Source organism: Pongo abelii, chromosome 6 (assembly GCF_028885655.2).
Source record: "Pongo abelii isolate AG06213 chromosome 6, NHGRI_mPonAbe1-v2.0_pri, whole genome shotgun sequence".
NCBI lineage: Eukaryota > Metazoa > Chordata > Mammalia > Primates > Hominidae > Pongo > Pongo abelii.
Window position 1 is genome coordinate 94,441,528 of NC_071991.2, and position 24,770 is coordinate 94,466,297.

The 24,770-nt window shown below is 34.9% G+C and overlaps 1 protein-coding gene across 4 annotated transcripts in view; it reads left to right on the forward strand.

The window, feature by feature from the left end:
* The window catches only part of CACNA2D1 (calcium voltage-gated channel auxiliary subunit alpha2delta 1), a 498,772-nt gene that overhangs the window by 352,809 nt on the left and 121,193 nt on the right, over positions 1-24,770 (forward strand). For all 4 annotated transcript variants that reach the window (XM_024249257.3, XM_024249260.3, XM_024249259.3 and 1 more), the window contains 1 exon segment: positions 7,029-7,160. In XM_024249257.3, coding sequence (XP_024105025.1) covers positions 7,029-7,160 — 132 coding nt within the window.

Sequence of the window (24,770 nt, forward strand, 5' to 3'; positions counted from 1 at the left end):
AATTAACTGTAGGAATAAGGCTTGTCTCCTCATCAAGGTCCTTGTGTGCCTTGGAGCCTTCTGCTCTCCCATCCTCAGTGGGAGGTGGATTCTGGTGCCCCAGACATGATTAGAAAGATTAGATTTGGTCTTCCCATCTCCCTGTACCTTATTAATCTTTCATTTACACTGGGATTAGATGAGATTCCATTAGCCAAATCCACTGAAAAGATTCATTCATTTTAATATTTATGCACACTGTCTACTCCTTAAAGTGGATTCTTTTTTTCCCTGTGCACTTAATTAGATCAGTAGGTTTCTTCTTATTAACATCTTTCTTTTCAGAGATTAGGGTTGGTGAATAAAATTAGTGACGTCTGGCTCAGCTTATCTCATAATGCAGCTCTTTTCATGACTACCTTATTTATATGTTGTGAAATGAACATTTGTCACAAAAGATATCTTTTGCTTAGAATCATACTTAAAGTAAGTGTTGAATCTAAAACTAAACAAACTTTCCGATATTCTATGATTGTCCAAAAATGAAAGATGTAGAGGAGGTAACATTTAAGGGCATTAAAAACTAGATTTGAAACCCTTGCTTGCTTGTTTAAGGAATAGTATGTTTCCAAAACTAAAATGAAAATTTGCCCAACCCAAAGAGTGCCAAAATGTAGAATGAAATATAGACAAATTTTACTGTCACAAAGAAATATTTTTAAATATATAGACTTTTATTTTACAGAAGTTTACGGTATTTTGTTATTGACACTATTCATTGGTTACACTGCTTTTTTCCTCCCAAAGTTGATCCAAGTGTATTTGTAATTATACTTGAACAGGGTTTCTCAACTTAGGCACTACTGACTTTTTAGGATTGATATTTCTGTGGGGTTTATCTTGTGCATTGTAAGATGTTTAAAGCATCTCTGGCCTCTACTCACTGGATGCCAATAGCATCCAACTAGTCATGACCATGAAAAATGTCCTAGACATCACCAAGTGTTTTCTAGGGTGAAACATAGGTCTTAATTAGGAACCGTTGTGCTGCAAAGGTATAGGCAATCTTGTTTTTTTGGATTTAAAATTCTAGATAATCAGAGCTACACAAAAAGTTTTGAAAGCCTAGAAATAAATAGCTCATAGGGAGGAATTTTGGAATCTAGTATACTTGTTTGAGTGCCATCTCTACAGCTTGCACTGTGTGATTTTTGTATAACCTTTTGAGATTTCATTTTTGTTATCTAAAAGGGAAGATAATACTAATATTCCACTTAAAGTGTCATTTTAAAAGTTAAGTGAAATGATGCATAGGAAATCATTAATACTTGGCATGAAGTAAGTGCTTAATAAATATTACTAAGTTAATATTAGTAACAATAGTTTAAATAATATGCTAATTTTTATCTCAATGCAAGGCTGTAATAGAATAGTATTATAAATTACATGAAATGGTAAACATTTTTGCCTGTTCTCTTTACTTATTTAACTGTATGATATTTGGTATTGTTTTAGTATCTAGTCCCTTACATATCTTTAATAGCTACTTCTCTTAAAGACTTATTAAAGTTATTTTATATTTTCAGTAAGTCCTAACAAATGTTTTTCTCTTTTTTTCTTGCATAAATCTGCTTTATTAGAAAGCTGTAGGTAAGGGTACAAAGATTCAGTTTTAAAAGATGAGTAATTTCTGGAGATCTAATATACAGCATGGTGAGGATAGTTAACACTATTGTATTGTAATTTTCTAGGAGGATAGATCTTAAATTAATTCCCGCAACTTCCACCCTAATGGTAGTTATGTAAAGGTGATGGATAAGTTAATTAACTTGATTTTGATGATTACTTGACAACATACAGGTGTATCAAAACGTCACATTTCATACTTTATACTATTTTATATGTCAGTGACATCTCAAAGCTGTTACAAAAGCTGTAGTTGACATTATAAATAACAGTAAGATTTTTCAAATAGTCATATGGTGCCATCAGTGTATGGTGAGGTCTTGGACCCTGAATAAATACAGAAAATGTATTCAAACTTAATACAAACTTAATTCATACTTAAGAGGGAGCAATAGTGCAACATTTTTTTGGTTGAAGTTTGCGGAAGAATGTTAGATTCAGAGCTCATCAAATATTCTGTATTCCTTGTCATAAACAAGATATAGATAGAAGAGTCGTGTCTTTTAGAAGAATTAGCAGCAAATGTAAGGGGTTTCTTTTGTGCTGTTACAAATTAGATTTTTCTTTCTTCCCTTGAGAATCCAGACTGAACAATAGAATACTCTAAAAGGGAGAATTGCTGACACCAAGGCCATGTTTTTGAAAACTAAGTAAACAAAGAATAGAGATGTATGCTTGGCATTCTGAATCGATTATCGGTGAAATCCTATTATGCCATTCAGAATAAAGGCCTCAAAGTCAAGGTTTGATTTCCAAGCATTCACTCCTTTTAGTAGGCTTGGCCTTGGACATCTAAAAAAGACTTAAGTTTTACAAAATCGAATTTTCTAACAGGGATAAAGATCTTCATTTCTTAAAAGTTGACAGAAAATGATAACTAATTTAACCCCTAATCTAAGACAATTAGCTAAATTTGTCAGCAACTGGTACTAGGTTCAAGGCTAGATTGTCATTGAGCAGTCTTCTATAGTGAAAAAATATTGACCACTCATGTACTTCTAATCTCATCTGAAGCAAGAAACTGGAAGTGTATGTGAATGTAAAACATTACTATTTGTCAGGGATAGGGAAGAAAAAGAGGGCAACTGTCAAAATAATATATAATAAATAATATAATATCATATAGAACAAAGGTCCCCAACCCCTGGGCCATGGACACGGTCTGGGTCCCTGACCTGTTAGGAACTGGGCCACGCAGCAGGAGAGCATTACTTCCTGAGCTCTGCCTTCTGTCAGGTGAGCAGCAGCATTAGATTCTCATAGGAGCATGAAGCCTGTTGTGAACGGCACATGTGCGTAATCTAGGTTCCACACTCCTTATGAGATATGTAATAATGCCTGATGATCTGAGGTGGAACAGAGTTATCCCGAAACCATGTCCCATCTCCATCTGTGGAAAAATTGTCTTTAACGAAACCAGTCCCTGTGCCAAAAAGATCATAGAATATGTAATTGAGAATATAAAATACAATATAATTTTAAATAATACCAATTTATAGAATACCATTCACCTGTTATACATATTATTAAATATATCTTGCCAAATAAAAGGATTTTTATGGTCAAAAATATTTTAAGTTTTTTCGTAAAGAAAATTTATTCTGGAATTTTTATATTAAACATTATTTGGCTACTAATTTACATTGATATTTCCACAATTAAGTAAAATCTTTGAATTTTTTTTGCTCTGGACATTCAAATAAAGATTATGACATAGAATAATAATTGCATTTTAAAGTCTTTGTGATATGCAATGACAAATGAAACTTTTTGTTGAATTTTGTTGAAATTTATTGAACTTTAGTGAATCAGAGTTCCACAATTATTTTTTGATATTATGTTTTTATATGAATGAAAAATAGTTTCATAATCTAGAGTAATATTTGCTGAAAATAATTTTCCAAGGAATTTGGCCTTGTTTTATTTTTCCTGTTATGAAAAAATCACATTTTATACCTTTTATTTTTTAAGAACTACAGTGTCAGGAAAACAGGAGAGACTAAAGATACTTTCGAAGAATAGAGAAAGTCACCAGCATAACCACATAAACTCTTTATAATATAAAACAAAAGATCTGCTGAAAAACAACTTTTAACTTTAAAAAGCACTTGACTTACCCGGTTGTAACCAGAATAGTTAAAAAACAAAAAACCAAAAAAAAAAAAAAAAAAAAAAAAAAACTTCCTAAATAAACTCTACCTGCATATTTAGAGAGACAGACAGAAACAGAAATGGGGGTTAAGGGGCGTCCTGGGGAGAGATAGAGAAAGAGAGATAATGTGTGTGTAAATACAATGGAAATGACAGAGCACAATTCATATCCAGGAAATGACATAAACTTGTTTTAGCATGGCCGGTATTGTGCATTTAGTGTTATATTATCCATCATCTACAGATTACCCTCTTATTTCAGCATTATTTATCCTGAGTGTGCTAATAGCATAAAGATGGAGAAATGTTGGGCACTTTAGTAATCCTGGATGAGCTATTTAATTTTATAAGGTTAAGAAGAAAAAAAGTCTGGTCTTTTCAAGGTACCAGAGTAATATAGGTTTATTAGTCAAATATAATTCATAATGTGGATCAGAAAAATATAGTCAGATAACCCAAGGTCTAAAATAGTATTCATTCTTCCTTGTTTGCTTTGATGCTTTATATATTTTCTTTTCCATTTTTTTTAGCTGCTTTCAATATTATTTGAGAAAAAACTTTCCTAGGGAAGCAATTTAATCCTACTTTCTAGTTTTGGTATTTTAAGGAATTTGAATGGTATAATTGAATGAATGATTCCTGCTCCATAATACTCTGATGAAGAACTGGAGACACACATTGTCTCGTAGTATAAATCTCTTGAAGAACATTGTTCAGTGAACACCATGTGCGTGTTGCTAGGTAGATCCAGTCAAACTGCTCTCTACAAAGGCTGTAGTCATTTTGCATTCCTATGGCAGATCCTCTTTGAATTTTGATTTCTAGACATCCATTAAAAGACTGTGACTAATAGGATAATGGTTGCATTAAAAAGTCCCTACAACTATATACTAACACATGGAAGTGTCTGTATTCTTACATCTTACTACACATTGAGTATTATCAAATTTATAAACCATACTGATGTGATAGGTGTGCAATACCAATACTTTCATTCTGAGTCAAATTTAAAATCAGTTCTAGTGCCTAGTCTGGGAATTCTTTATATGATTTGCTCATTTGTAGATGAACACATTTTGAGAAAAATATTTTGAAATCTACCTTAGTAATGGCTTGTCTGAAAAAGAAAAATTTCAAAGCATCAACTGGAAATTTTAAAACATATTGCCAGGATAATAGGAATACTTTAGAGCTTGATTTTTCCCTCAGTATATGAAAGTATAATTCATAATCAGTGTGTCAGTGCCCAATACTTAGTAGCTGTTGAGTTATCAAACAAAACTAAGAAAAAGTTAGCAGCCTTAAAACAAATAAAACTTTATTAAAAATAACTAGATGTTATTGCCTCATATGAATGAAAGAATCAAGGAAATTAAAGAGATAGAATAGATTGGGGATTAATGAAGTCTATCTGGATCATAAATAAACATTTGTTTAGTAGAATGTTACTATAAAAGTCATGAATGTTTAAGAGAAAACACAATGTTCCTCTTTCTATGCTATTTTGTATATTGATATAAATATTCATGAATAGTGGGTATCAGTTCAGGTTATCTGTGTGAATATAAATTCTCATATAACTGGCCGCTTAGTGTTCATTGGATCATGCTTTTGAATATGAATTCTCTAGTATCTCAGATGCTCGATGGATCTGACACAGCTCATGAATATTCACACACACACAACTGATCTTTTTGAAAGTAATTGCATCCATAAAGATGAAAATCTTGTTAGTTTTCAATAATGAGGACTGCTTTAGCATGCTGGTCCCAGAAGAGTTTCACAATCACCTTGTTTTTGTTGATTTCTTTTTTGGTAAATGATACAAACTTTAAAATATAAACACACAGGCTGTGCATCTTGTTTCACAGGCGCTCTTTTTAATTTTACCTTTAAAAAGGCTTGTGCATGATTTAACCATGATGGCATTCATTTCTTTTATTTGCTGTCATCACAGAAAAAAGTAGAAGAATGTTAAGCTGTGTCTCCAGTCTTTATCCTAAGCATATTTCCACTGTTCAGGCTTGGTCAGAGATTGTCAAATGCAAAGTGACCCAGTCTGCTAATCTCTGGGGGCATGGCGTATATTTTACATAGAAAATTATCTATGTCATGTTTTTGTGTAAAGGGAAAATTATATTAGGCCAGTTAAATTTTTAGTATGCTAGACTTGAGAAGTTATGATCATGAAGGCTCGTAGTTATAAATTATGCACTATTTTAACCCATATTATATCCTACATTTAACCCATATTATATCCTACATTGTAATTGCTTCTGTTTCATTGTAATGAATGGTATATGTTTGTAACACCTATCCAAGATCAGTTTCTAGTTATAAATACGTATCAAAATCAACCACCTGGCCCTTATTGGCACCATGCTCTAATTATTAATAGAAATAACCAGGAGAAAAAAACAACTATTGTTTATGTTTATGAAGGTAGTGATGAAGTGTCAGCTAGTTTGTTTCTAACACTGATATTGTCAAGCCTCAGAGTAAATTTTCCCATTACTAAAATATGTACATTTTTGTTTTATAAACATAGTTAATAAGCTATGCTCAATGACATCTTTTTTTTTTTTTTTTTTTTTAGGTGGCAGGCTAATTTATGTTGCTCTGCCGCAGAGAGTCATCAATAGTTGATTACTGTGGTCTTAAAACTCTGTCCTAAGGTGTCCCATAGGTTTCCTCAGAACTACCTCTGAGGATAAAAAGGAATACCACTCATCTCTCCTCATATTCTATGTGTCACAGTAGTTCTCAAGCAGGAGTGATTTTGCCCTCAGTGGCCATCTGACAGTCTGGAGACATTTTCGTTTGTCACAACTTGGGGGTGGGGAGGTACTAGTATCTAGTGGGTAGAGGCCAGAGATGCTGCTAAACATATTCACAGGATTAGACCTCACAACAAAGAATAACCCAGGCCAAAATGTCAGTAGGGACACTGTCATATAAAGTTTTGTTTTCAGAAATTCTCTCCAGAGTATAAACCTCTTGAAAAACATCTTTCAATGAATGCTATGTACATGTTGGTAGTAGATCCAGTCAGACTGTCCTCTAAAATGTCAAAAACTTGTTGATAATCACTGGATTAGTTATTTTATAGGTAGAACAATGAACATATTTAATATTATTTTGTAAATAAATGAAGACATTCAGTTTTTAATTACAAATTTGAATTAAGTAATTGTTTCTCTCTTTTTCATTAGCAACAATTGTGTTAAATGAACTCAACTGGACAAGTGCCTTAGATGAAGTTTTCAAAAAAAATCGCGAGGAAGACCCTTCATTGTTGTGGCAGGTTTTTGGCAGTGCCACTGGCCTGGCTCGATATTATCCAGGTAGGTGCTTAGTGATTCAATCATTGTCAAGTTCCAGCCTCAATGTTTCTGGAGAATACTCTGTTATCTTCCCTGATATTGTAAGAAAAAGATGACTATATCACACTACTTTTTTTTTTTTAATTTTTTTTTCTTTTATTATTATTATTATTATTATTATTATTATTATACTTTAGGTTTTATGGTACATATCACACTACTTTTATAAGGAAAGAATATTCCTCTTTACATGGCTTTAGATTGGCCACAGTCACTTTAAACTGAAATACCTAAGGAGCAATTGGAGCTATTGGTACCTGGAATCAGGCCATGCTGCTGTGAGACCATGAGCAGGTATCCTTAGGTATATACCTGGAACAGGAAATTACCATCAATCTTAAAACAGCTCTGAGATAAAGGCCCAGCTGCTCAGCATGCACCAAGCTGTGAGTCACATTAGAGAATTGAATTGAATTTTTATAAATTAATTGAAATATTTATCTTCAGTTTTAGGTCTGTGATTGAAATTTGTAACAAAAGTTTAATGTGTTTCTTTAATCAGTAGATGTGGATCTGTTAAAATGAGGAGGACAAGAAATAAAATGAAATCACAAAGAAAATAGAGTTTTTTCTTATGTGTCAGGTTATATTACTTCTGAGTGCATCTCAGTCAGTGATCATACATACTCAATGAAGATGAATATATTTTATGTTAAAGTGAAAAAATCTTCTTATAAATATGTATTATACAAAAGAGTAAGGAGAAATAGTAATTTCTATAACAAAATGAAAAATTAATTCCTAGGACAACCTGAAAACCTATTGAAAACGCTTTAAGTGAAATGTCTATTGGTGTTTTTACCTTCTCCACTTTTTAGAGCAAGCTGAAAAACATAAAATGCATTTTCTTTATCAAACATGATCTGAGTTATGGGATACGTGCTAGGTAATTTGACTTTAAATGGCTACAGTATGACCTTAAACAGCATAATTCTTCTTGAGACTTGGGTGTCCTAAACATGTTTAACAAATTGAGTTATTCATATAAAAAATCACAGCAGTAAATAACGGTGAAATAAAAATTAGAAAATACGTAAGTTTGGATTGTAATATTCTAGCAATGAATGAAAGTATCTGGATATCAATGCACCAAATGGTACTCAAATTAGGTAAAAACCATATAACTTCTGCAGGGTTGCAGATGCCAGATGGTAAAATCAGTAATAATTTTTTTCCGCATAAGTCCAACACACTAGGAAAAGCCAAGTTTGATTTAAATATTGAAAAAATGAGTTATAATTAAATATTTGTATTATTATCTGATGGGAATATATTACATAGTTTATCATTATAATAGTGGAATTTTCCCTTTATGGAATATTGTTCACTTTAGTAGAACCCTTCTAAACATAATCTTGTTAGTTTATTAACATGTTAAATACTATTATCAGAAGACTTAAAATTTGAGTATTAAATAATACTTATATAAGACAACATAAAGGAAAAAGACAACACTGTTCATGCGCATAATAAACCTGATGTAATAAACCTTAAAATTATATCAGGTCTTATACAACATTTATAAATTATAAGACCTGATATAATTTAAAATATAGGAAATAGACATCTGATGTCCTATCCTATAATATACAAATATAAGAATATATTTGTCAGTAACTTACAGCATTATGTAGCTTTCAAGTCTTTTCATATATCCTTTATCATAACAATATTCCATATATAAGTAAGGGAAAGAAGGAAATGATAATTAAAAGAAAATTAGGATGATAATGAGCAATCAAGAGCCCAGTATCAGAGAGAAAATGATGTAGAGGAAGAGAGAAAAGGGTTACAAGAGAAAAACAAGAAGAGGAGAGGAAGGAAAGAATGCACGCAAAATGGGAGAGAAAACATGGGGATCAAGAGGTGGATGGAAAGATAAGTTGTATTATGAACCCTTTTCAAAAATGACTCTTTTAACAAATAGCAGTTAACTTTAAAAATTACTAATAAAACATATTCTGTAATTCTTTAATTTCAAATGCTAATTGAGGGATGATGGCTTTAATTTTTTAACGCTAATCATGTATTTTCAAATGTGTTGACATTTGTTCACTTCATTTTGGAAAACATATTTAGATATTTAGCAGAATTCATGTGGTCTTGATAGAGGCAGGAGACAGACAAAAATCTATGAAGATTGGATGGGTTTCCAGTGAAACACTACCTTCAAGCTGATGACAGTTTAAAGCCTAGCTATAAGTCCCGGGTAAATTCTTGGACCAGATTGAGAACCTCCCTTCTTGTTTGATGTGCTTTCCTCTGATTGATCCCACCCTTCACCTATTTTACATATACGTACCCTTTCCTAATTGGTTTTTTACACTGTCATGCCCACCTTTGAGATGTGCCTTTGTTTTAGCCTTTTTGCATGCTTACAAACCAATCAACATGAACTCCCCATTCTGAGTCCATAAAAGCCCCAGACTCAACCACACTGAGCAAGATACCACCTGACATTAAGTAGAGGGATGACCCATACATTCTTTCTCCTCTAAGAGCTTTCTCATTGCTCAATAAGATTCTTCTCTGCCCTCCCCACCCTTCAGTTGTCCTCATAACCTCATTCTTCTTGGATGTGTGACAAGAACCCACGAAATGCGGGTACAAAGAAAGTTGTAACACTATGGTCCTCTGCCCTCTGCTGGTGGAGGACAGCTGCCCCACAAATCAGGAAGCAGTGTCAGGGCTGAGCCAGCCCCAGAGCCATGGGCCAGAGAGGAGCAAGGGACTGACAGAGTTGTTAACCTGCCACCGTCCATTAGGCTGCAGATGGTGGGACTTAAAGAACTAATTAGCATGCTGTAACACATGCTTCGGGGTCAGGGCACCCCTGCCTGGGCGCCACCACGTTTCCTCATTCGAGGTGCCAGAGCCCACCATGAGAGTCACTTATGACATGCCTGGTCTAGCCGCAAGCCCCGCACAGAGCCCACTTCTGTGCCAGCACTTGGAATGGTGGACCAGAGCCTGCACTCACTTGCTCACACACCCCCTCCCACCAGAGGCTGGGTGCACAGTTGCAGTGGCTGTGGGATCCACGCTGGAGTGCAGGCCATGTGCTGACCAGCAGGCACAGTAGATGGGGTGTCTCCTGCGGTGAACCCGGACCCAAGCAAGGCCTGGGCAGGGGCATCACTGGCTGGAGGTCTCTGGCTGGCAAAGTGACTGAGAAAAGTCCTGCATTAATCTTTCCAAAACATTAGCTGTGGAAGCAACCATGTGCCCACTCACAATACCTAGGTTTTAAGTAAGAGTTTGGCAAGCAAAATGACTCACCAAATAACAGGCTGAATTCATTTACCTGTTACAGGAAGGTCATTAAAATAGCCCACTTGACTGCTAGGGAATACACTTGAATGGATTTTAGTTTAGTGAATCTGTTACTGAGTTGCTCTTTATGACAATAATGATATAATAGAACCAAGTATTTAGTAAAGACATTGAGACAGTGTCATAATTTTAAAAGTGGGTGATTGTGTTTCTGTTTTTGTAAGACTGTTTTTAACACAAAAACACAGCTTTGTTGAAATGACATGATTAAAAAATTTTTTGGGAGACTATATATACTTCTCTGATCATATCATTTTGATAGAAGCAAAATAATGTAGAAGGACTCACCTCTGTTTACTGTATGTTAAACCAGAGGTCAAAAATACTCTTTCAGTATTTTAATTATCTTAACAATAAATGGCAACAGCACATACGTTACTTCTACTTAATTGAACTTTTACATGAAAAGACTTGACCCTCAGGCTAGGCTCTCCCTACTAGCTGTGAGAACCTAGGTAGGTCTCCTAAACTTTCTGAGAGACCTAATCATTAAATTTGAAAAAGTGGAACATTAATAACTCCTCATTTTATCCCCGGGGGTTATTGTGATCAATGAGATAATATGATGAAAAGTACTTTGAAAATAGGAAACAGTAGGCATTTCTACAATAGTGCATGTCAACTAGAATAATTTTGCCTAAATGCAGCTTTCTCTTTATCTCGGACATTAAAGAACATAATTGAAGCTTACAGTGAGTTGACAAGGAAACTGAAATAGAACTCTGGAAGGAATCTAAACATGACTGAGCCATAAAGTCAGGCAATAACACCACATAGTGAAACTGGTCAGAAGAGATGGATTATAGCTGATGGCCTTAGGTCACTTTTCTGTAGGGCTGCCAGATATGATAAAAAGATGTCCAATTAAATGTAAATTTCAAATAAGCAATGAATAACTTGTTAGTGTAAGTATGCTTCATGCAATATTTGTGATATACTTTTACTAAGAAGGTATTTATTTTTTATTGAAATTCAAAGTTAACTGATTGTCTAGTATTTCTTTTTGCTAAATTCATCAGCCTTCTCTTTCAGGCTTTCAGTTTCTATATTTGTAATATGGGAAAGTCAGCTTCTCCATTACTTCACAGTATTGTAAAGATCAAGCAAAGCCTATTCATCCAGATATATAGAATTTTATAATTTTCATTTTTAAATTCTGTAAGCTACCTATTTTTATTTTTGTAAGCGAATACTTGCCACAGAGCTATTGAAAATAAAATGTTTTGCAGGAACTAGAACCTTCTGATTTACAATAGAAGCTAAAAAATATTCTTGTTGATTATTAATATGCTACTTAAAGCAGAGTCACATACCATGAGGCAGGTGAGCAATTTATTATGTGTATATATACACACACATATATACATATATACACATATATACGTGTATATATACACGTGTATATATACACATATATATATTTTAACCCCATCAGTACTTGTACCCATAATAATTAAAAATAAAACAATTAAAAATTTAATTGAAAGATAATACGTATAAGTTTTGACACACACACACACACACACACACGCACGCACGCACGCATTGTAGAATGGTTAAATCTAGCTAATTAACAAAGCCTCACCTAACATAGTTATTATTATGGTCTATAGATAATCATTAACTAAAGTCACCATTTATATAATCTCTTGAATTTATTCCTCCTCTCTAACTGTAATTATGCATCCTTTGACCAACATCTCCCCATCTCTTCCTCCCTTGTAACCACCCCAGTCTTTGGTAACCACCGTTATAGACTCTGTATTCTATGACGTCAACTTTTTTTTTTTTTTTTTTTTTTTTTAAAGACAGAGTCTCACTTTGTCGCCTAGGCTGGAGTGCAGTGGTGTAATCTCGGCTCACTGCAACCTCTGCCCCCTGGGTTCAAGCGATTCTCCTGCCTCAGCCTCCGGAGTAGCAGGGATTACAGATGCACGCCACCATGCGTGGCTAATTTTTGTATTATTAGTAGAGACGGGGTTTCGCCATGTTGGCCAGGCTGGTCTCGAACTCCTGACCTCAGATGATCCACCTGCCTCAGCCTCCCAAAGTGCTGGGATTACAGGTGTGAGCCACCACACCCAGCCAAGATCGACTTTTTTAGATTCCACAGTAATTATATTCTTGAACCAGATAGCCGGAATGTAAACCCCACTTCCACCAGTATACTTTGTATGATGATGACCTTTGGAAAATCCTCATTGACCTCAGCTGTGAAACAAGGAGGATAACAATGCTTAGATGGTAGAATTGTTAAGAGAATAAGAAGCATTAAATCTGTTTGGAGCATATTGCCCAGATGTAGGGGAAAGTTAGAGTACTCTCATGATTTTTATTTATCAGATTATTTAAAATACATAGAAACACTGACTTCCAGTGAGATCTCTAGGGCTAGCATAATATAAAGGTACCTATGCAGTGCTGACTCAAAACAGTAGTTTCGTAATTAATGGAGATTTAAACTCTTAATGTCTGTCCTTGGACTGAACATGAACCTGCTTTATAATTTCATTGATGTATATGGAAATAAGCTATGAAAATCATTGGTGTCTGTCCTTTTTCTTCTCACTTCTTTTTTCTTTTTTTCCTCTTTCTCCACCCTCTTTCTTCTTCCTCTTTCTCCTCTCCTTGGAAGATAGGTAGACTATGAGGAGTTCTAGGTTCATATAAAAACTGTCATCACCGTCACTTTGTACTTTAAGTCATGTTATATTTCTGTATGTATTTCTTCATCAGTAACTTGGGATGATTGAACAAAATGATTTCTAAAGCAAGCACTAATTTTATCTGCTTATAGCCTGCTGTAGCATTTGCTACATCCACAGTCTTTGTTTTGCAAGATAGGTAGAGTGACTAGCCCTAGTCAGACAGCTAGCTCATGACATAGATATGATTAGGAACTCATATTTAATGATGTCTTCCTTGAATATGTGCTCACCGGAAAATCAGTTTATCTTGCAAGTTCTTTCCTTTAGAAGCTCTTAACTTATTTATATAAATTAACTTTAAAGCTATTAAAAACTGCTTTCAATAGCTATCAACTTTGTGAATTCTTTTGCATCATAAAAACCATAGGTACAAACTGGTCGTTTCACCTGTTAATATCTCCTGAAATTGTACCAATTGTTGCAGTAATTGGAATTGTTATTAGGAATCAGTGGCTCATTGAAATGCCAATGTAGCCAGCACTTACTCTTTGTTTTAGACAATTAGTCGTATTTATTAAAAAAGAGAGAAAACTAAAAATCTACTTCATCTCTGTATGATGTTTACTTAATGTCTTATTTGTTCTTTCTCTGCCCTACCTCATTTGTTAATTTCAAAACTATGAGTTTATAATAAAGGAACCTAGTGTGTATTAAGTTAATGTAAACTAGACCTCTGAGAGACATCTTCTTGTTGCTATTTCTGCTAGGATTTTGCTGGAATAAAATGCAAAATAATCTCTTACAAAGTATATGGAGTGACTTTTTTTTCCATACAGGTAGCCAATAGCTCTTAAATTGTGTACCACTTTTTGAACAATAATTTAGGAATATTTTAAGCATCAAATAGCAGATGACAAGGTAGTCCAAAGAATACTTTTTAAAGTTTAGTCATAAACGAAGCGTTCCATCTATTTTTAGCCAACTAGAAGAAAATGGGATAGCAGTGGAGCCTTAATATTTATAGTATTTATAGAAATACTGCTTTTAGTTTTCTCTAAAAATGCCTGATTTTTTTTTTTTTACTTTAACGTTTGTTTATGGACACATAGTTCAACTATAAATGTATATATTTGTTGATCATTATATAAACTTTAAATTGAAGTGTTTATTACATTTTATGCTAATAATTATTAAAGTCCAGTGTATTAGTTAGGACTTTTACTGGCTACCAGTTGAAGAAAATCCAAAATAATAGTGATTTTTAACACTATGGAAGTTTGGTTTTTACTCATGTCAATGAGAGTTAACATAGACTGGGGCAGGTAGGGAAACTACACAAATAAGGGGTCTGCACCCAGATCTCATTACTCTGTCATTCTCTGAGCATGGGCTCTGCCTTAGAGTCTATCTTTGTTACTTGTGCTCTTTATTAGGAGCAAAGAATGGTATTCTTGTGTGCCCCCATTTTAAGGGAACTTCCCAGAAATCACATAAAGCATTTTCTTTCATTTGTTTCTGGCCAGAATTTAGTGGTCTCTTGGTCATAGTTACCTTCAAAACAGCCATATATCCAGCTAAATGGCAGGGGGGCTGTACTAAGTAAGAAAAGGAAAACAGATATTGGGGAACAAAAAGCATCTCTGCTATGGTTACTATGTGGACATTTGTGTTTTAAAACAACAAGTTGTTTCTGCCTTTTAGAAAATTTAAATCTAATTAGGTAGTCAAAACTTATACATCTAAATTAAATACATCTTAAATTTAGATTGCAATACAAATTATTAAATGATTAAATGCCAAGTCACTTAAATAGACTAGCAATAGATTTGCTATAGAAATTTTGAAAAAGAAGAGGTAATTGTGGATTAGAGTCGTATAGAGGTTTATGAACTTTGGATTGAAAACCAAGTCAATGAGGAAGAAAAGGCAAAATGTTTCTGGAGGGAAGAATGGTATAAAATAAAAATATAAGGAGATGAACAACCACTGTTGGAGACTAGTGAGGTCAGTTAATCCAATAGTTTGTTACAGAAAAAGTAGTATTGAATCAAAAGGTTTATTAATGGTAGACTATGTGGCCTTGAATGCCAGAATGGTTTGGGATTTAATGTGTAGGCAAAGTACCAGAAACATTTTGGGCACTGTAATGCAATGATTAAAGCACTTAATATTATGATTAGAAGGAGAAAGACTTGGGGAAGCTTGACCAGAAGATAGGCTATTTTAATGGTCAGATGTGGAATTTTAAAGATCTGAACAAGGGATCAAAGAGGAATTAAGAATTCTTAAATAGAAATGATGATATCAGACTTTATTTTTTAAAAACATAAATTTAATGACTGATGTAGAGTGTCAGTTGAGTATCATTTTTTAGTTGAATGGATAAGAATATCAAAGCTGTTTACTAAAATTAAAAATCAAAAGTTTTTATTTTGGGAGTAAAGTGATGAGTTTAACTTAGAACAGTAAAGTTTGAGGTGTTGACAAGAGGGTACAAATAGCTCTGTTTACGCTCAAGCACTGGTTTCGTATTACGTGGTTTTCTTTGCTATATACTACCCACCAGTTGTGTTGTGTGGGGATGCATGTTACACATACACAAAAGGATGACATACTGTTTTAAAATTCTGATTTCATCCTGATTATGAAGGCAATTCTGTAGCATTTTTGTTGCATTTTGTATAACCTTATCTCTTACCTGATTCTGTCTTATTTTTCACAGATAAGGGTTGTAATAATTGTTCACCTTATGGTCAACCAAGGATTCAGTCATACCTAAACTGATTAAATGATTGATTTTATTTCTCACAGATTAGAGTAGGTAAATAGGATGGTAATATGAAAATGAGAGCCACTTGTAATTTGAATGGGGATAACACTATATGCAAAATATGTAAATAAGTTGCTAAAAAACTTTAGCTGTTTTCAACTTCTAAGATATATCTCTCAATCTGTTTCTTTTTTCTTTATGTGTTATTTCTGTACTTACGCCATTCATTTTTAGATGCATAGAACATCTTTGCTGTGTAATTCATTTATGTTCAGTGTACTTGATTATGAAAAATTAAAGATTTTTTCTCAAAAAATCACATTTCAAGCACTTTCTCAGATATGCTAAATATAAACTTTTAAAGAAATCTATCACTATCACCATCATCTAAGACTTTCACTTACCGAACTAGGAAACTTGTTCCCATAGAATCAGTTTGTTTTATGTTTTTAGCGATGTCATTATTGTCATCTAATTGAATTTATTTGCTTACAAAAATAAGAAGCATGTTTCTCTGTCAGACTTCATGTTTTTGTCTATGTAGCACATATCTAACATTATTTCTCAGTAAATCCTCCCCAACATTTGCCTCATAGAACTTACTGTGCTCACGCTTATTTCCAAGTCACTTAATGACTGCATTATGGGACATCTAAAGGATTAAATGTTTGTGTACCATTTACTTTATTGAGTATTTCATTTAACTCCCTGACTTTTCCTTGTTGACTGCTACTCCTGCTGACAGACAGATATCCCTTTAAGTAAAAATGTTTTAAGTGTGTTATCTGGCATCTTCAGTATTACCAGTAATCCACTTTGTAATTAGGGCTTTTTTTTTTTTTTTAAATTATGGTGATTTATCCTCGGCTGTAATACCATGTATCTGTGTATGGGTTTCTGTCCATTGTTTATAAGAAGTTCGAGAAAACTTCTGGAAATAGAGAAAACCAAACACCGCATGTTCTCACTCATAAGTGGGAGTTGAACAATGAGAACACATGGACACAGGGAGGGGAACATCACACACTGGGGTCTGTCAGGGAATGGAGGACTAGGGGAGGGATAGCATGAGGAAAAATACCTAATGTAGATGACGGGTTGATGGGTGTAGCAAACCAACATGGCACATGTGTACCTATGTAACAAACCTGCACATTGTGCATAAGTACCCCAGAACTTAAAGTATAATTAAAAAAAAAAAAAACTTCTGGAAATATTACAGTGGAAATATCAAAGTCACTCTCCAACCAATATAGTGATATCATCTGAATATCCTAAATACTGAGACTCACTGCCCAGAAACAAAATTAAAATTCAAAATTATTTGATTAAATCAGTGTAATTAAGTCTGGACAAAGGAAGAAAGACTGATAACAACAAGGCAGAACTCCTGTTTCTGAAGAAACTGAGATATCCTGAGGATTCTAATATCAGTAAGAGAAGATTTTTCTCTGGAGTTCACAGGTGGATGAAAAGGAAAACTTGTAAACACATTAAAATATAATGCAAACAAAGTGCTAGTAAAATTATTTCAAAATGATGTGGAGGGCCAGGCACAGTGGCTCATGCCTGTAATCCCAGCAGTTTGGGAGGCCGAGGAGGGAGGATCATCTGAGGTCAGGAGTTCAAGACCAGCCTGGCCAACATAGTGAAACCTCATCTCTACTAAAAATACAAAAATTAGCCAGGCATGGTGGCGGGCACCTGTAATCCCAGCAACTCAGGAGGCTGAGGCAGAAGAATTGCTTGAACCTGGGAAGAAAAGGTTGCAGTGAGCCTAGATCGCACCACTGCACTCAAGCCTGGGCAACAGACTGAGACTCCATCTCAAAAAATAAAAAAGTAATAAAAATGATGTGGGGTAGAGTTAGATTATCAGCTCTCTGGTGAATTATACAAGCTGGCATTGTCTAGTTAATGGCATCTGGCTCTCTTACCACGACATTCAGACCATCTAAAGATTCTAACTCAGTCTACGTCTCCAGTTTTATCTCTTAATGTTCAGTTCAAACTTCATTGTTTACCCCTATATTACATTTTCTCCGCTTTTAATTTTTTTGTTTTATTTTCTATTCTACAAATCTGCCTTTTTGTTTTTGTGTCTCTATGTGCCTAGTTCCTAGAGCCCATCTCTGGTCGTATGCATCTTATCATTCATTCAAAATAAAATGCAGGCTGAGAGTGAGGGCTCACTCCTGTAATCAAAGCATTTTGGGAGGCCAAGGCAGGCGGATCACCTGAGGTCAGGAGTTTGAGATCCGCCTGGTCAACATGATGAAACCCGTATCTAATAAAAATACAAAAATTAGCCGGGTGTGGTTGTGGGCATCTGCAATCCCAGCTATTCGGTAGGCTGAGGCAGGAGAATCACTTGAACCCAGGAGGCAGAGGTTAAAATGAGCCGAGGTTGCACCATTGCACTCACACCTGGGCAACAACAGTGAAACTCCATCTCAAAAAAATTAAAATAAATAAAATACCAACATATGAAGACTTGCCCCAAAGCAATCTTTCTTTATTTTGTTCTCTCAGATAATTTTGTTTTTGTGTATATTACAATAGATAGCGAATTTTACCTTCTTCCAGAATTTATTTTGCATATGCCATTTTAAAAACCATTTCAATCTATGCAGTGAGAGATAGTTAATTACATATATGTATGCCTCGTGTCACCTAACACAGTTCCCTGCATATAGTGTATAATAGGTATTTTTTAAGCTGGATAAACAAGTCAAGATCATAAGTACTAGAACTGAAAGAGAGTTTTAGAGTAGAATTGTAGAGGATCAGTTTCTAAATAAAAATGAAACAAGGAGAACAAGCAGTTGGAGAATGTTAAGGAACATAGAGTTACTGTGTTCTAGGTCCCTGTCTGTACATCTTGCCCATCCTGTCCTCTCATCTATGTCAGTATTCTCCATGAGGTTTCTGAGGGTAATATCATGAAGTCAGTTTTTAGATTCCTAGAAAGTTTTATGGACTGTGTAACACCAGCCTGCATCAGGGAGATGGAATGGGATGGGGAAATAGTATCATGTTCAAGCCCCAGTCACAGGAACATGTTTTTAAGTGGTTAACATCTAAGCATATCTTATAAAAATCTATTTTTAAATATCTATAATCTATAAGTAGTTCCAGTGACTCAGTGATACTGTTTCAGGTATCTGTAAATGGAGTGCTTATTTTGTGCCAACTGTGCTTCTAAGTGTTTATGTGTAAAATTCATTAAGTCTTAGCTATAATCCTAGTAAGTGGCATTATTAGTCCCATTTTACTGAAAAAAGGTCAATTTATCCAAATTCATGCACCCAGTGAAAAATCCAGGTAGGCTGGTTCCCAAATTCATGGTTTTAATTTCTACACTAGGCTAGGTCCAACCAGGGTAGACAATTTCAAAATGACAAGAGAATGGACTCTTCATATTACCATTTACTCACCTGGAATGCTTGCTTTCCTGTCTTATCTTCTGCTTGTGAATCTCCTTGATGGTTCTAAGCCATAAAGCTTTAGACATTCAGCATTTGAAAATTTCATCTGGGAATGATTGTTATTTTTCAAAAGTGACTGATTACTTGGGACCGCTTATTTGGGACTCACTAGAAGTCTTATATAGCAATAAGCAGTTTCCTGGGGACAAAATAATACTCTCCTGAAAATACATGGGAGTGAGAGCAATACAGTGAAGCAGATTTTTTTTCAAAGTTTTTTATTTTTATTTTTAATTTTTATGGGCACATAGCAGGTATATAATTTTGATACAAGCATATAATGCGTAATAATCACATCAGGTTTAGTGGGGTATTCATCACCTCAAGGATTCATCATCTCTTTGTGTTACGAACATTCCAATTGTATTCCATCAGTTATTCAAAACACCACATGAAGATTTTGCCTCCTGTGCATTCTCATAGCTGTAATACTTGACCCATGTTGGCATGATTGAGAAAAGTCCTGACCTGTATCAAGGTGCTGATTCAATTACTTAATAATATATAACAAAAGAAACACTTAAAAAATACTCTCAGGAAAAATTCCTACCGAATAGGTAAACCAGTGCTTAGGGTAACCCTGGTCCATGATGTTGTCCAGCAACTGAGGTTTCAGCTATCTGCCATTCCTTAGGTTGTTGTCCTCATCTGTCTGATTAAAATGGGCTCAATACCACCATAAAACTTTTGAGGCCAAAAGAAGATGGGAAAATTAGTAGAAGGCAACAAGAGTGATTGAAGAGTCATGCCTATATCACTTTTGCTCACATCCTGTCTACTAGAATTTGATCACATGGCTACATCATGACAGGAGGAACTGAAAAGTATAGTTTCTGGCAGGGCAGTCCTGAGGACTGTTACTAGAAGGAAGGAGGAGGAAATGCATATTGAAGCCCTGTTACAGTCCATTCTTCTGGCATTTCAATTATCTGTGCATACCATTTTTTCCCACGTGTAGAACATATTCAGCTCCTCCCCATAGATGATTCAAAGTCTCAACAAATGAATAAAATCCAGGATCTCTGGGTCACGTGCAGTTCTCTCCATCAGGTAGGATGTTTCCTCATTTGACTACCTATAATACAGCATTATGCCAGTTATTTTCTCTACCCTATTCCCATTGCTGCCCAAATATATAATATTCATTGGTCATGTCTGCTGGGTACCTGATGAAAACTCCCATCTGTAAAATGAGCGTGAGAAATACAGAACAATCCCTGACCCATTCACCCTATCTCATTCTATCAGGCAAGAAATACAAAGATATCCTACTTTTACATAAAGCTACATTTCTTGGTAAGCTCATCTCACTGTTTCTGGTAGCGTTCTCTAGGAGTAACTATCTTGTCTAAAACACTTTGTGACACATCTGAAGGGGTGTGCTTGAGGCTAAACAGCTTTTATCGCTTGCTGTTACTGGTGCAGGTTTAGAGCCCAAAAGTTGCTTTAGGGTTCAACTACAACATTTCTGCAGATCAGGTTGGTGGTTTCGTTAGTAACATAATATCAACAACAGTGCCCAGATGACTTCTAGTTGTTGTTCTTTTCACCAACAAATTTCTTGTGCAAGCCACCTCAGTCCTAAAATTTAGTCTAGAAATAATTCTTAATACTGGTATGTTTTATTTATTAGATTCTAAATTTAGCTTATCCTCATCTCCATCATCTCCATCATCTCCATGGTGGATTACTTGAAGACATTGCTGAGTACAGAAAATTTGATGTTCTAATAGGTTCTGGATATTACTCATTTTTAAATTGTCCATTTGTACCTGTGACAAAGGTTGCTAGCTGTCCACCAAAGTTCTGTCTTCCCATTCCATTGCGAAATTTTCTTTTAAAAAAGACTCCGTAGCCAGGAACTACATTTCTCCCACCTTTTTGTCTCTGTAGGACCATATGACAAGTTCATACCAATAGAAAATGAGTGAAAGTAATATGTGTTACTTCCAGCCTAAGACTGTTAGGACTTGAGTGTGCTTTTTCCACACTTCCTCCCTCCATCTAGCAGCTGCAAGCCCAATGTCCTGGATTTCCTTGGAATCCAAGTGCTGAAGGAGGCAAAAGCTCTGCCAGCTTTAAGACTGCATAACTGCCTGGAGCAGAATCTATCCATGCACTATCACTCTCCACACCCTGCACAACTTAGCCTGTTATTTGAGTTAGAAGTACTTTACTATACTAAGATACCAAAGATTTCAGATTTTTCGTTGAGGCATTTGTGCCACCATGGCTCACATAGAATCTTGTTCCTGTATGTCAAGTATTTCCCAGGTTAAAAGTTTTATTCAGGAGCAGATAACTCAAAATCTGAAAAGGCCAGCTATTTGCTTTCCTAGATTTTTTGGCACTTTGGTGTGGGTATAATCCACATTCTTCTAATGACAGTCATCTACCCTGAACTTGGTTATTGGAGCCATGGTGCAAATTAGGGACTGTGGAGGATCCATTCTGGGATGATAGTAATTGAGCAACGCTGAAATTTATGGAAATTTTGTGAGCTATGCAGTACACATTTAGTGAAATAATTTGGACTTGAAAATAGTCCCAATTGATTATCTTGGCTTGCAGTTCAGAGCCATGACTAATACTCTATAGGAGATGATTGAGACAAACCGAAAATAATGGTCCACCAATTAGATCTAGGCAAAGGACCAGGAGTGACTTTTAAAGGCATTGTTGAGTATATAAAATTTACTTTTTAAAATTATCACGAGACTAAGACTGTGAAGTTTTTAGAATTAGAAAAAATACATTTGAACTTTTTAATTGGGAAATGCAATTAGCTGTCATTTGATGTTTCTACCAAGAGAATCAGTCCTCAATGCATCATTATTTGCTTTATTCTTTCCTAGCAGCTGAAATAATAAAAAAAGGATACTTTGTTATTATTTTTAGACCATGTTAACCAGAAAATGTTAACGCAATAAAATCTGCGTACTTTCTCAAGAATATTTTCCTGTTACATATATCAGTATTCTGAGTTAATGTACAAGTAAATACCTGCTTAAATCAACAATTTGATAACACCCGTAACACATCCTATGTATCAGGTGAAGTAAATGGTAGACCAGTAGATTTAGTAAAGGACACACTAACAGTTCATTTTTGATGGGGGGAAAACATTCCTGTAAATCAGTTATCACCTTTAATGATGACATTCAAAAAGGAGACGTCTACATTGTGAACTGTCATTTTCAGTTCTCTCTTCTACCATCCCCAAATCTTCCTGGAACACTAAGAAGTCATCTAAACTGAGCAACATTTCACTTTTTACAGGAATTTTGGAAGTTCACTTTCCCTCTCTAAACATGCAGCTTTCACTGTGCATGGTTATGAAACTGATTATTTCAGGGAATTAACTTGTATGGTTATTAGCCTTTTTACTCTTTGATCTTTCATCATTCTGAGCCTATATAAGGAATGAACTATTTAAATGACATGATGGGATTTTACAACAAGGGAGTTAGTAATATCACAGAAGAAATTATGTTGTTCAATTTTACCATAACATTAATATCTTAATTTGGTTTAATCAAGGGATATTACCTAAGAGTAAATATCTCAGAAAACCTGTAAGAGAAGATTATTAGTATTTTAAAATATAAACCACCTAAGGTTATAAACAATATTAAAATGTAATAGTCTGGCTCATACTGTAAATTATAGCCTTTTAACTTTTTTCTTTCCTTAAAGAAAGATAAACATTTTATTGAACATAGTAATATATATCACAGTTAATTTCAATTAGCAATGGTAGTGACAACAGAAATCCTAGATGAATGTGATTGGTAAACAATTCGAAAATCTAACTGAAACGTAACTTTCAAATTCCAATTTCTTTAAGTTGTTTATCAGATTCGTTGCAGACCACTTTTAACTCAGGATTGCTGCTGTCATATTGGCAGTGGTAACTAATCACTTCTCTCATCTACCCCATATGTTTGTGTCAGTCTGGGTTCAATCAGAAGAGAGAAAAAATACAGCATTTTGAACAGGGAAAGTTTATTTTTCAATAAAAAATTATCTACAATAGGGATTGGAGTAATGAGGGATTGGCTAGAAGCACAGAGAACTCTAAAGGTTTTATGAATATTAGATATGATAGTATATAATCTAATATGTAATAACAACTGCCTCTAGGGTTGAGATAGAGTGCCCAAGGCAGAGCTCCTAATCCTCGTTTCCCTGGGCTGAGGTTCACATCTTGTAGAGGCCATGGTCATGGCCCACCAAGGAGGAGAAGTCACTGTGATGCCACACTGATAGGATTTGCTGGAAATTTACCCTCTGAGGTTCCAGGTCTTTCCTTGTAAGCTCTCCTCTACAAAAATACCTGGGGCAGGGGGCAGGGCTGGAGGGGTACAGGTGACAGAATTAGAGCCTAAGCCTGGTGAAGCTGGACATGTTGCTGGAGTGGGCAATCTGGGGAAACTGCAACACTGTGGGAGCTGAGCTCTGGAGAACCTACAGACAGTGCAGGAGACAGACACCAGACAGCAGCACATGCCGCAAGAGCCTGTGAGCAAACAAACCAGAACAAGGATGCAAAATCCTTTTTCTCATTCAGTGTCTGTCTTGCATCATTTGCAGGCAAACCTTGAAACTGTGCCATCTGATAAAGGAAAAGTATTGAAAGGGCCCAGACCCATTTTCACAGGGCAAGGTAGAAGGGTGCATTTGGAGTTGAGCAGCAGGAAATGTATTATCAGCATAGCATGGTACTGAAAGTAGGATACAATTTCTATAAAATTTTAGGTATTACTCCCTATCTTGGAGAGTCAGATATAGAGGGATAATGAAAGTGAACTGATGTGTGTATCAGCATGCTTGTTACTTAATTCTAGTGCTACCACACACATACACACAAAAAGGATTATTTTACATCGCAGACTCTCACTTTCTGCAAGTGCAAATTGAACAAATTGGAGTAAACTCACCATTTCAGTTACATTGATTGTGTCAATAATGGTTGGAAGAGTGCTATATTTAAACTTACTATTCTTTGTAAATATGATTAGTCATTTAGAACAAATAAATCATTTTTTAATATAGCTCCTAATAAGAAAAAAATTTCACAGTCAAGGAAGAGTTTCATTGTATATAGTTTTTGACATATCCTAATTGGCCAAATTATCTTAGTTGGCTAATAAACCTGACTCTCAGTAAAGTTCTTCATAATTTCCACAGTTTCTCAGAAAAGCAAAATTGATTGGGGAACATAAGTCATATGAATTAGGCATTTACTCAGGAATCATATGTTTAAACATGTTCAAGTACGGGGACTTCTTCAGCATGAAATTACCGTCCAATTCATCAGCATTTATTTTTT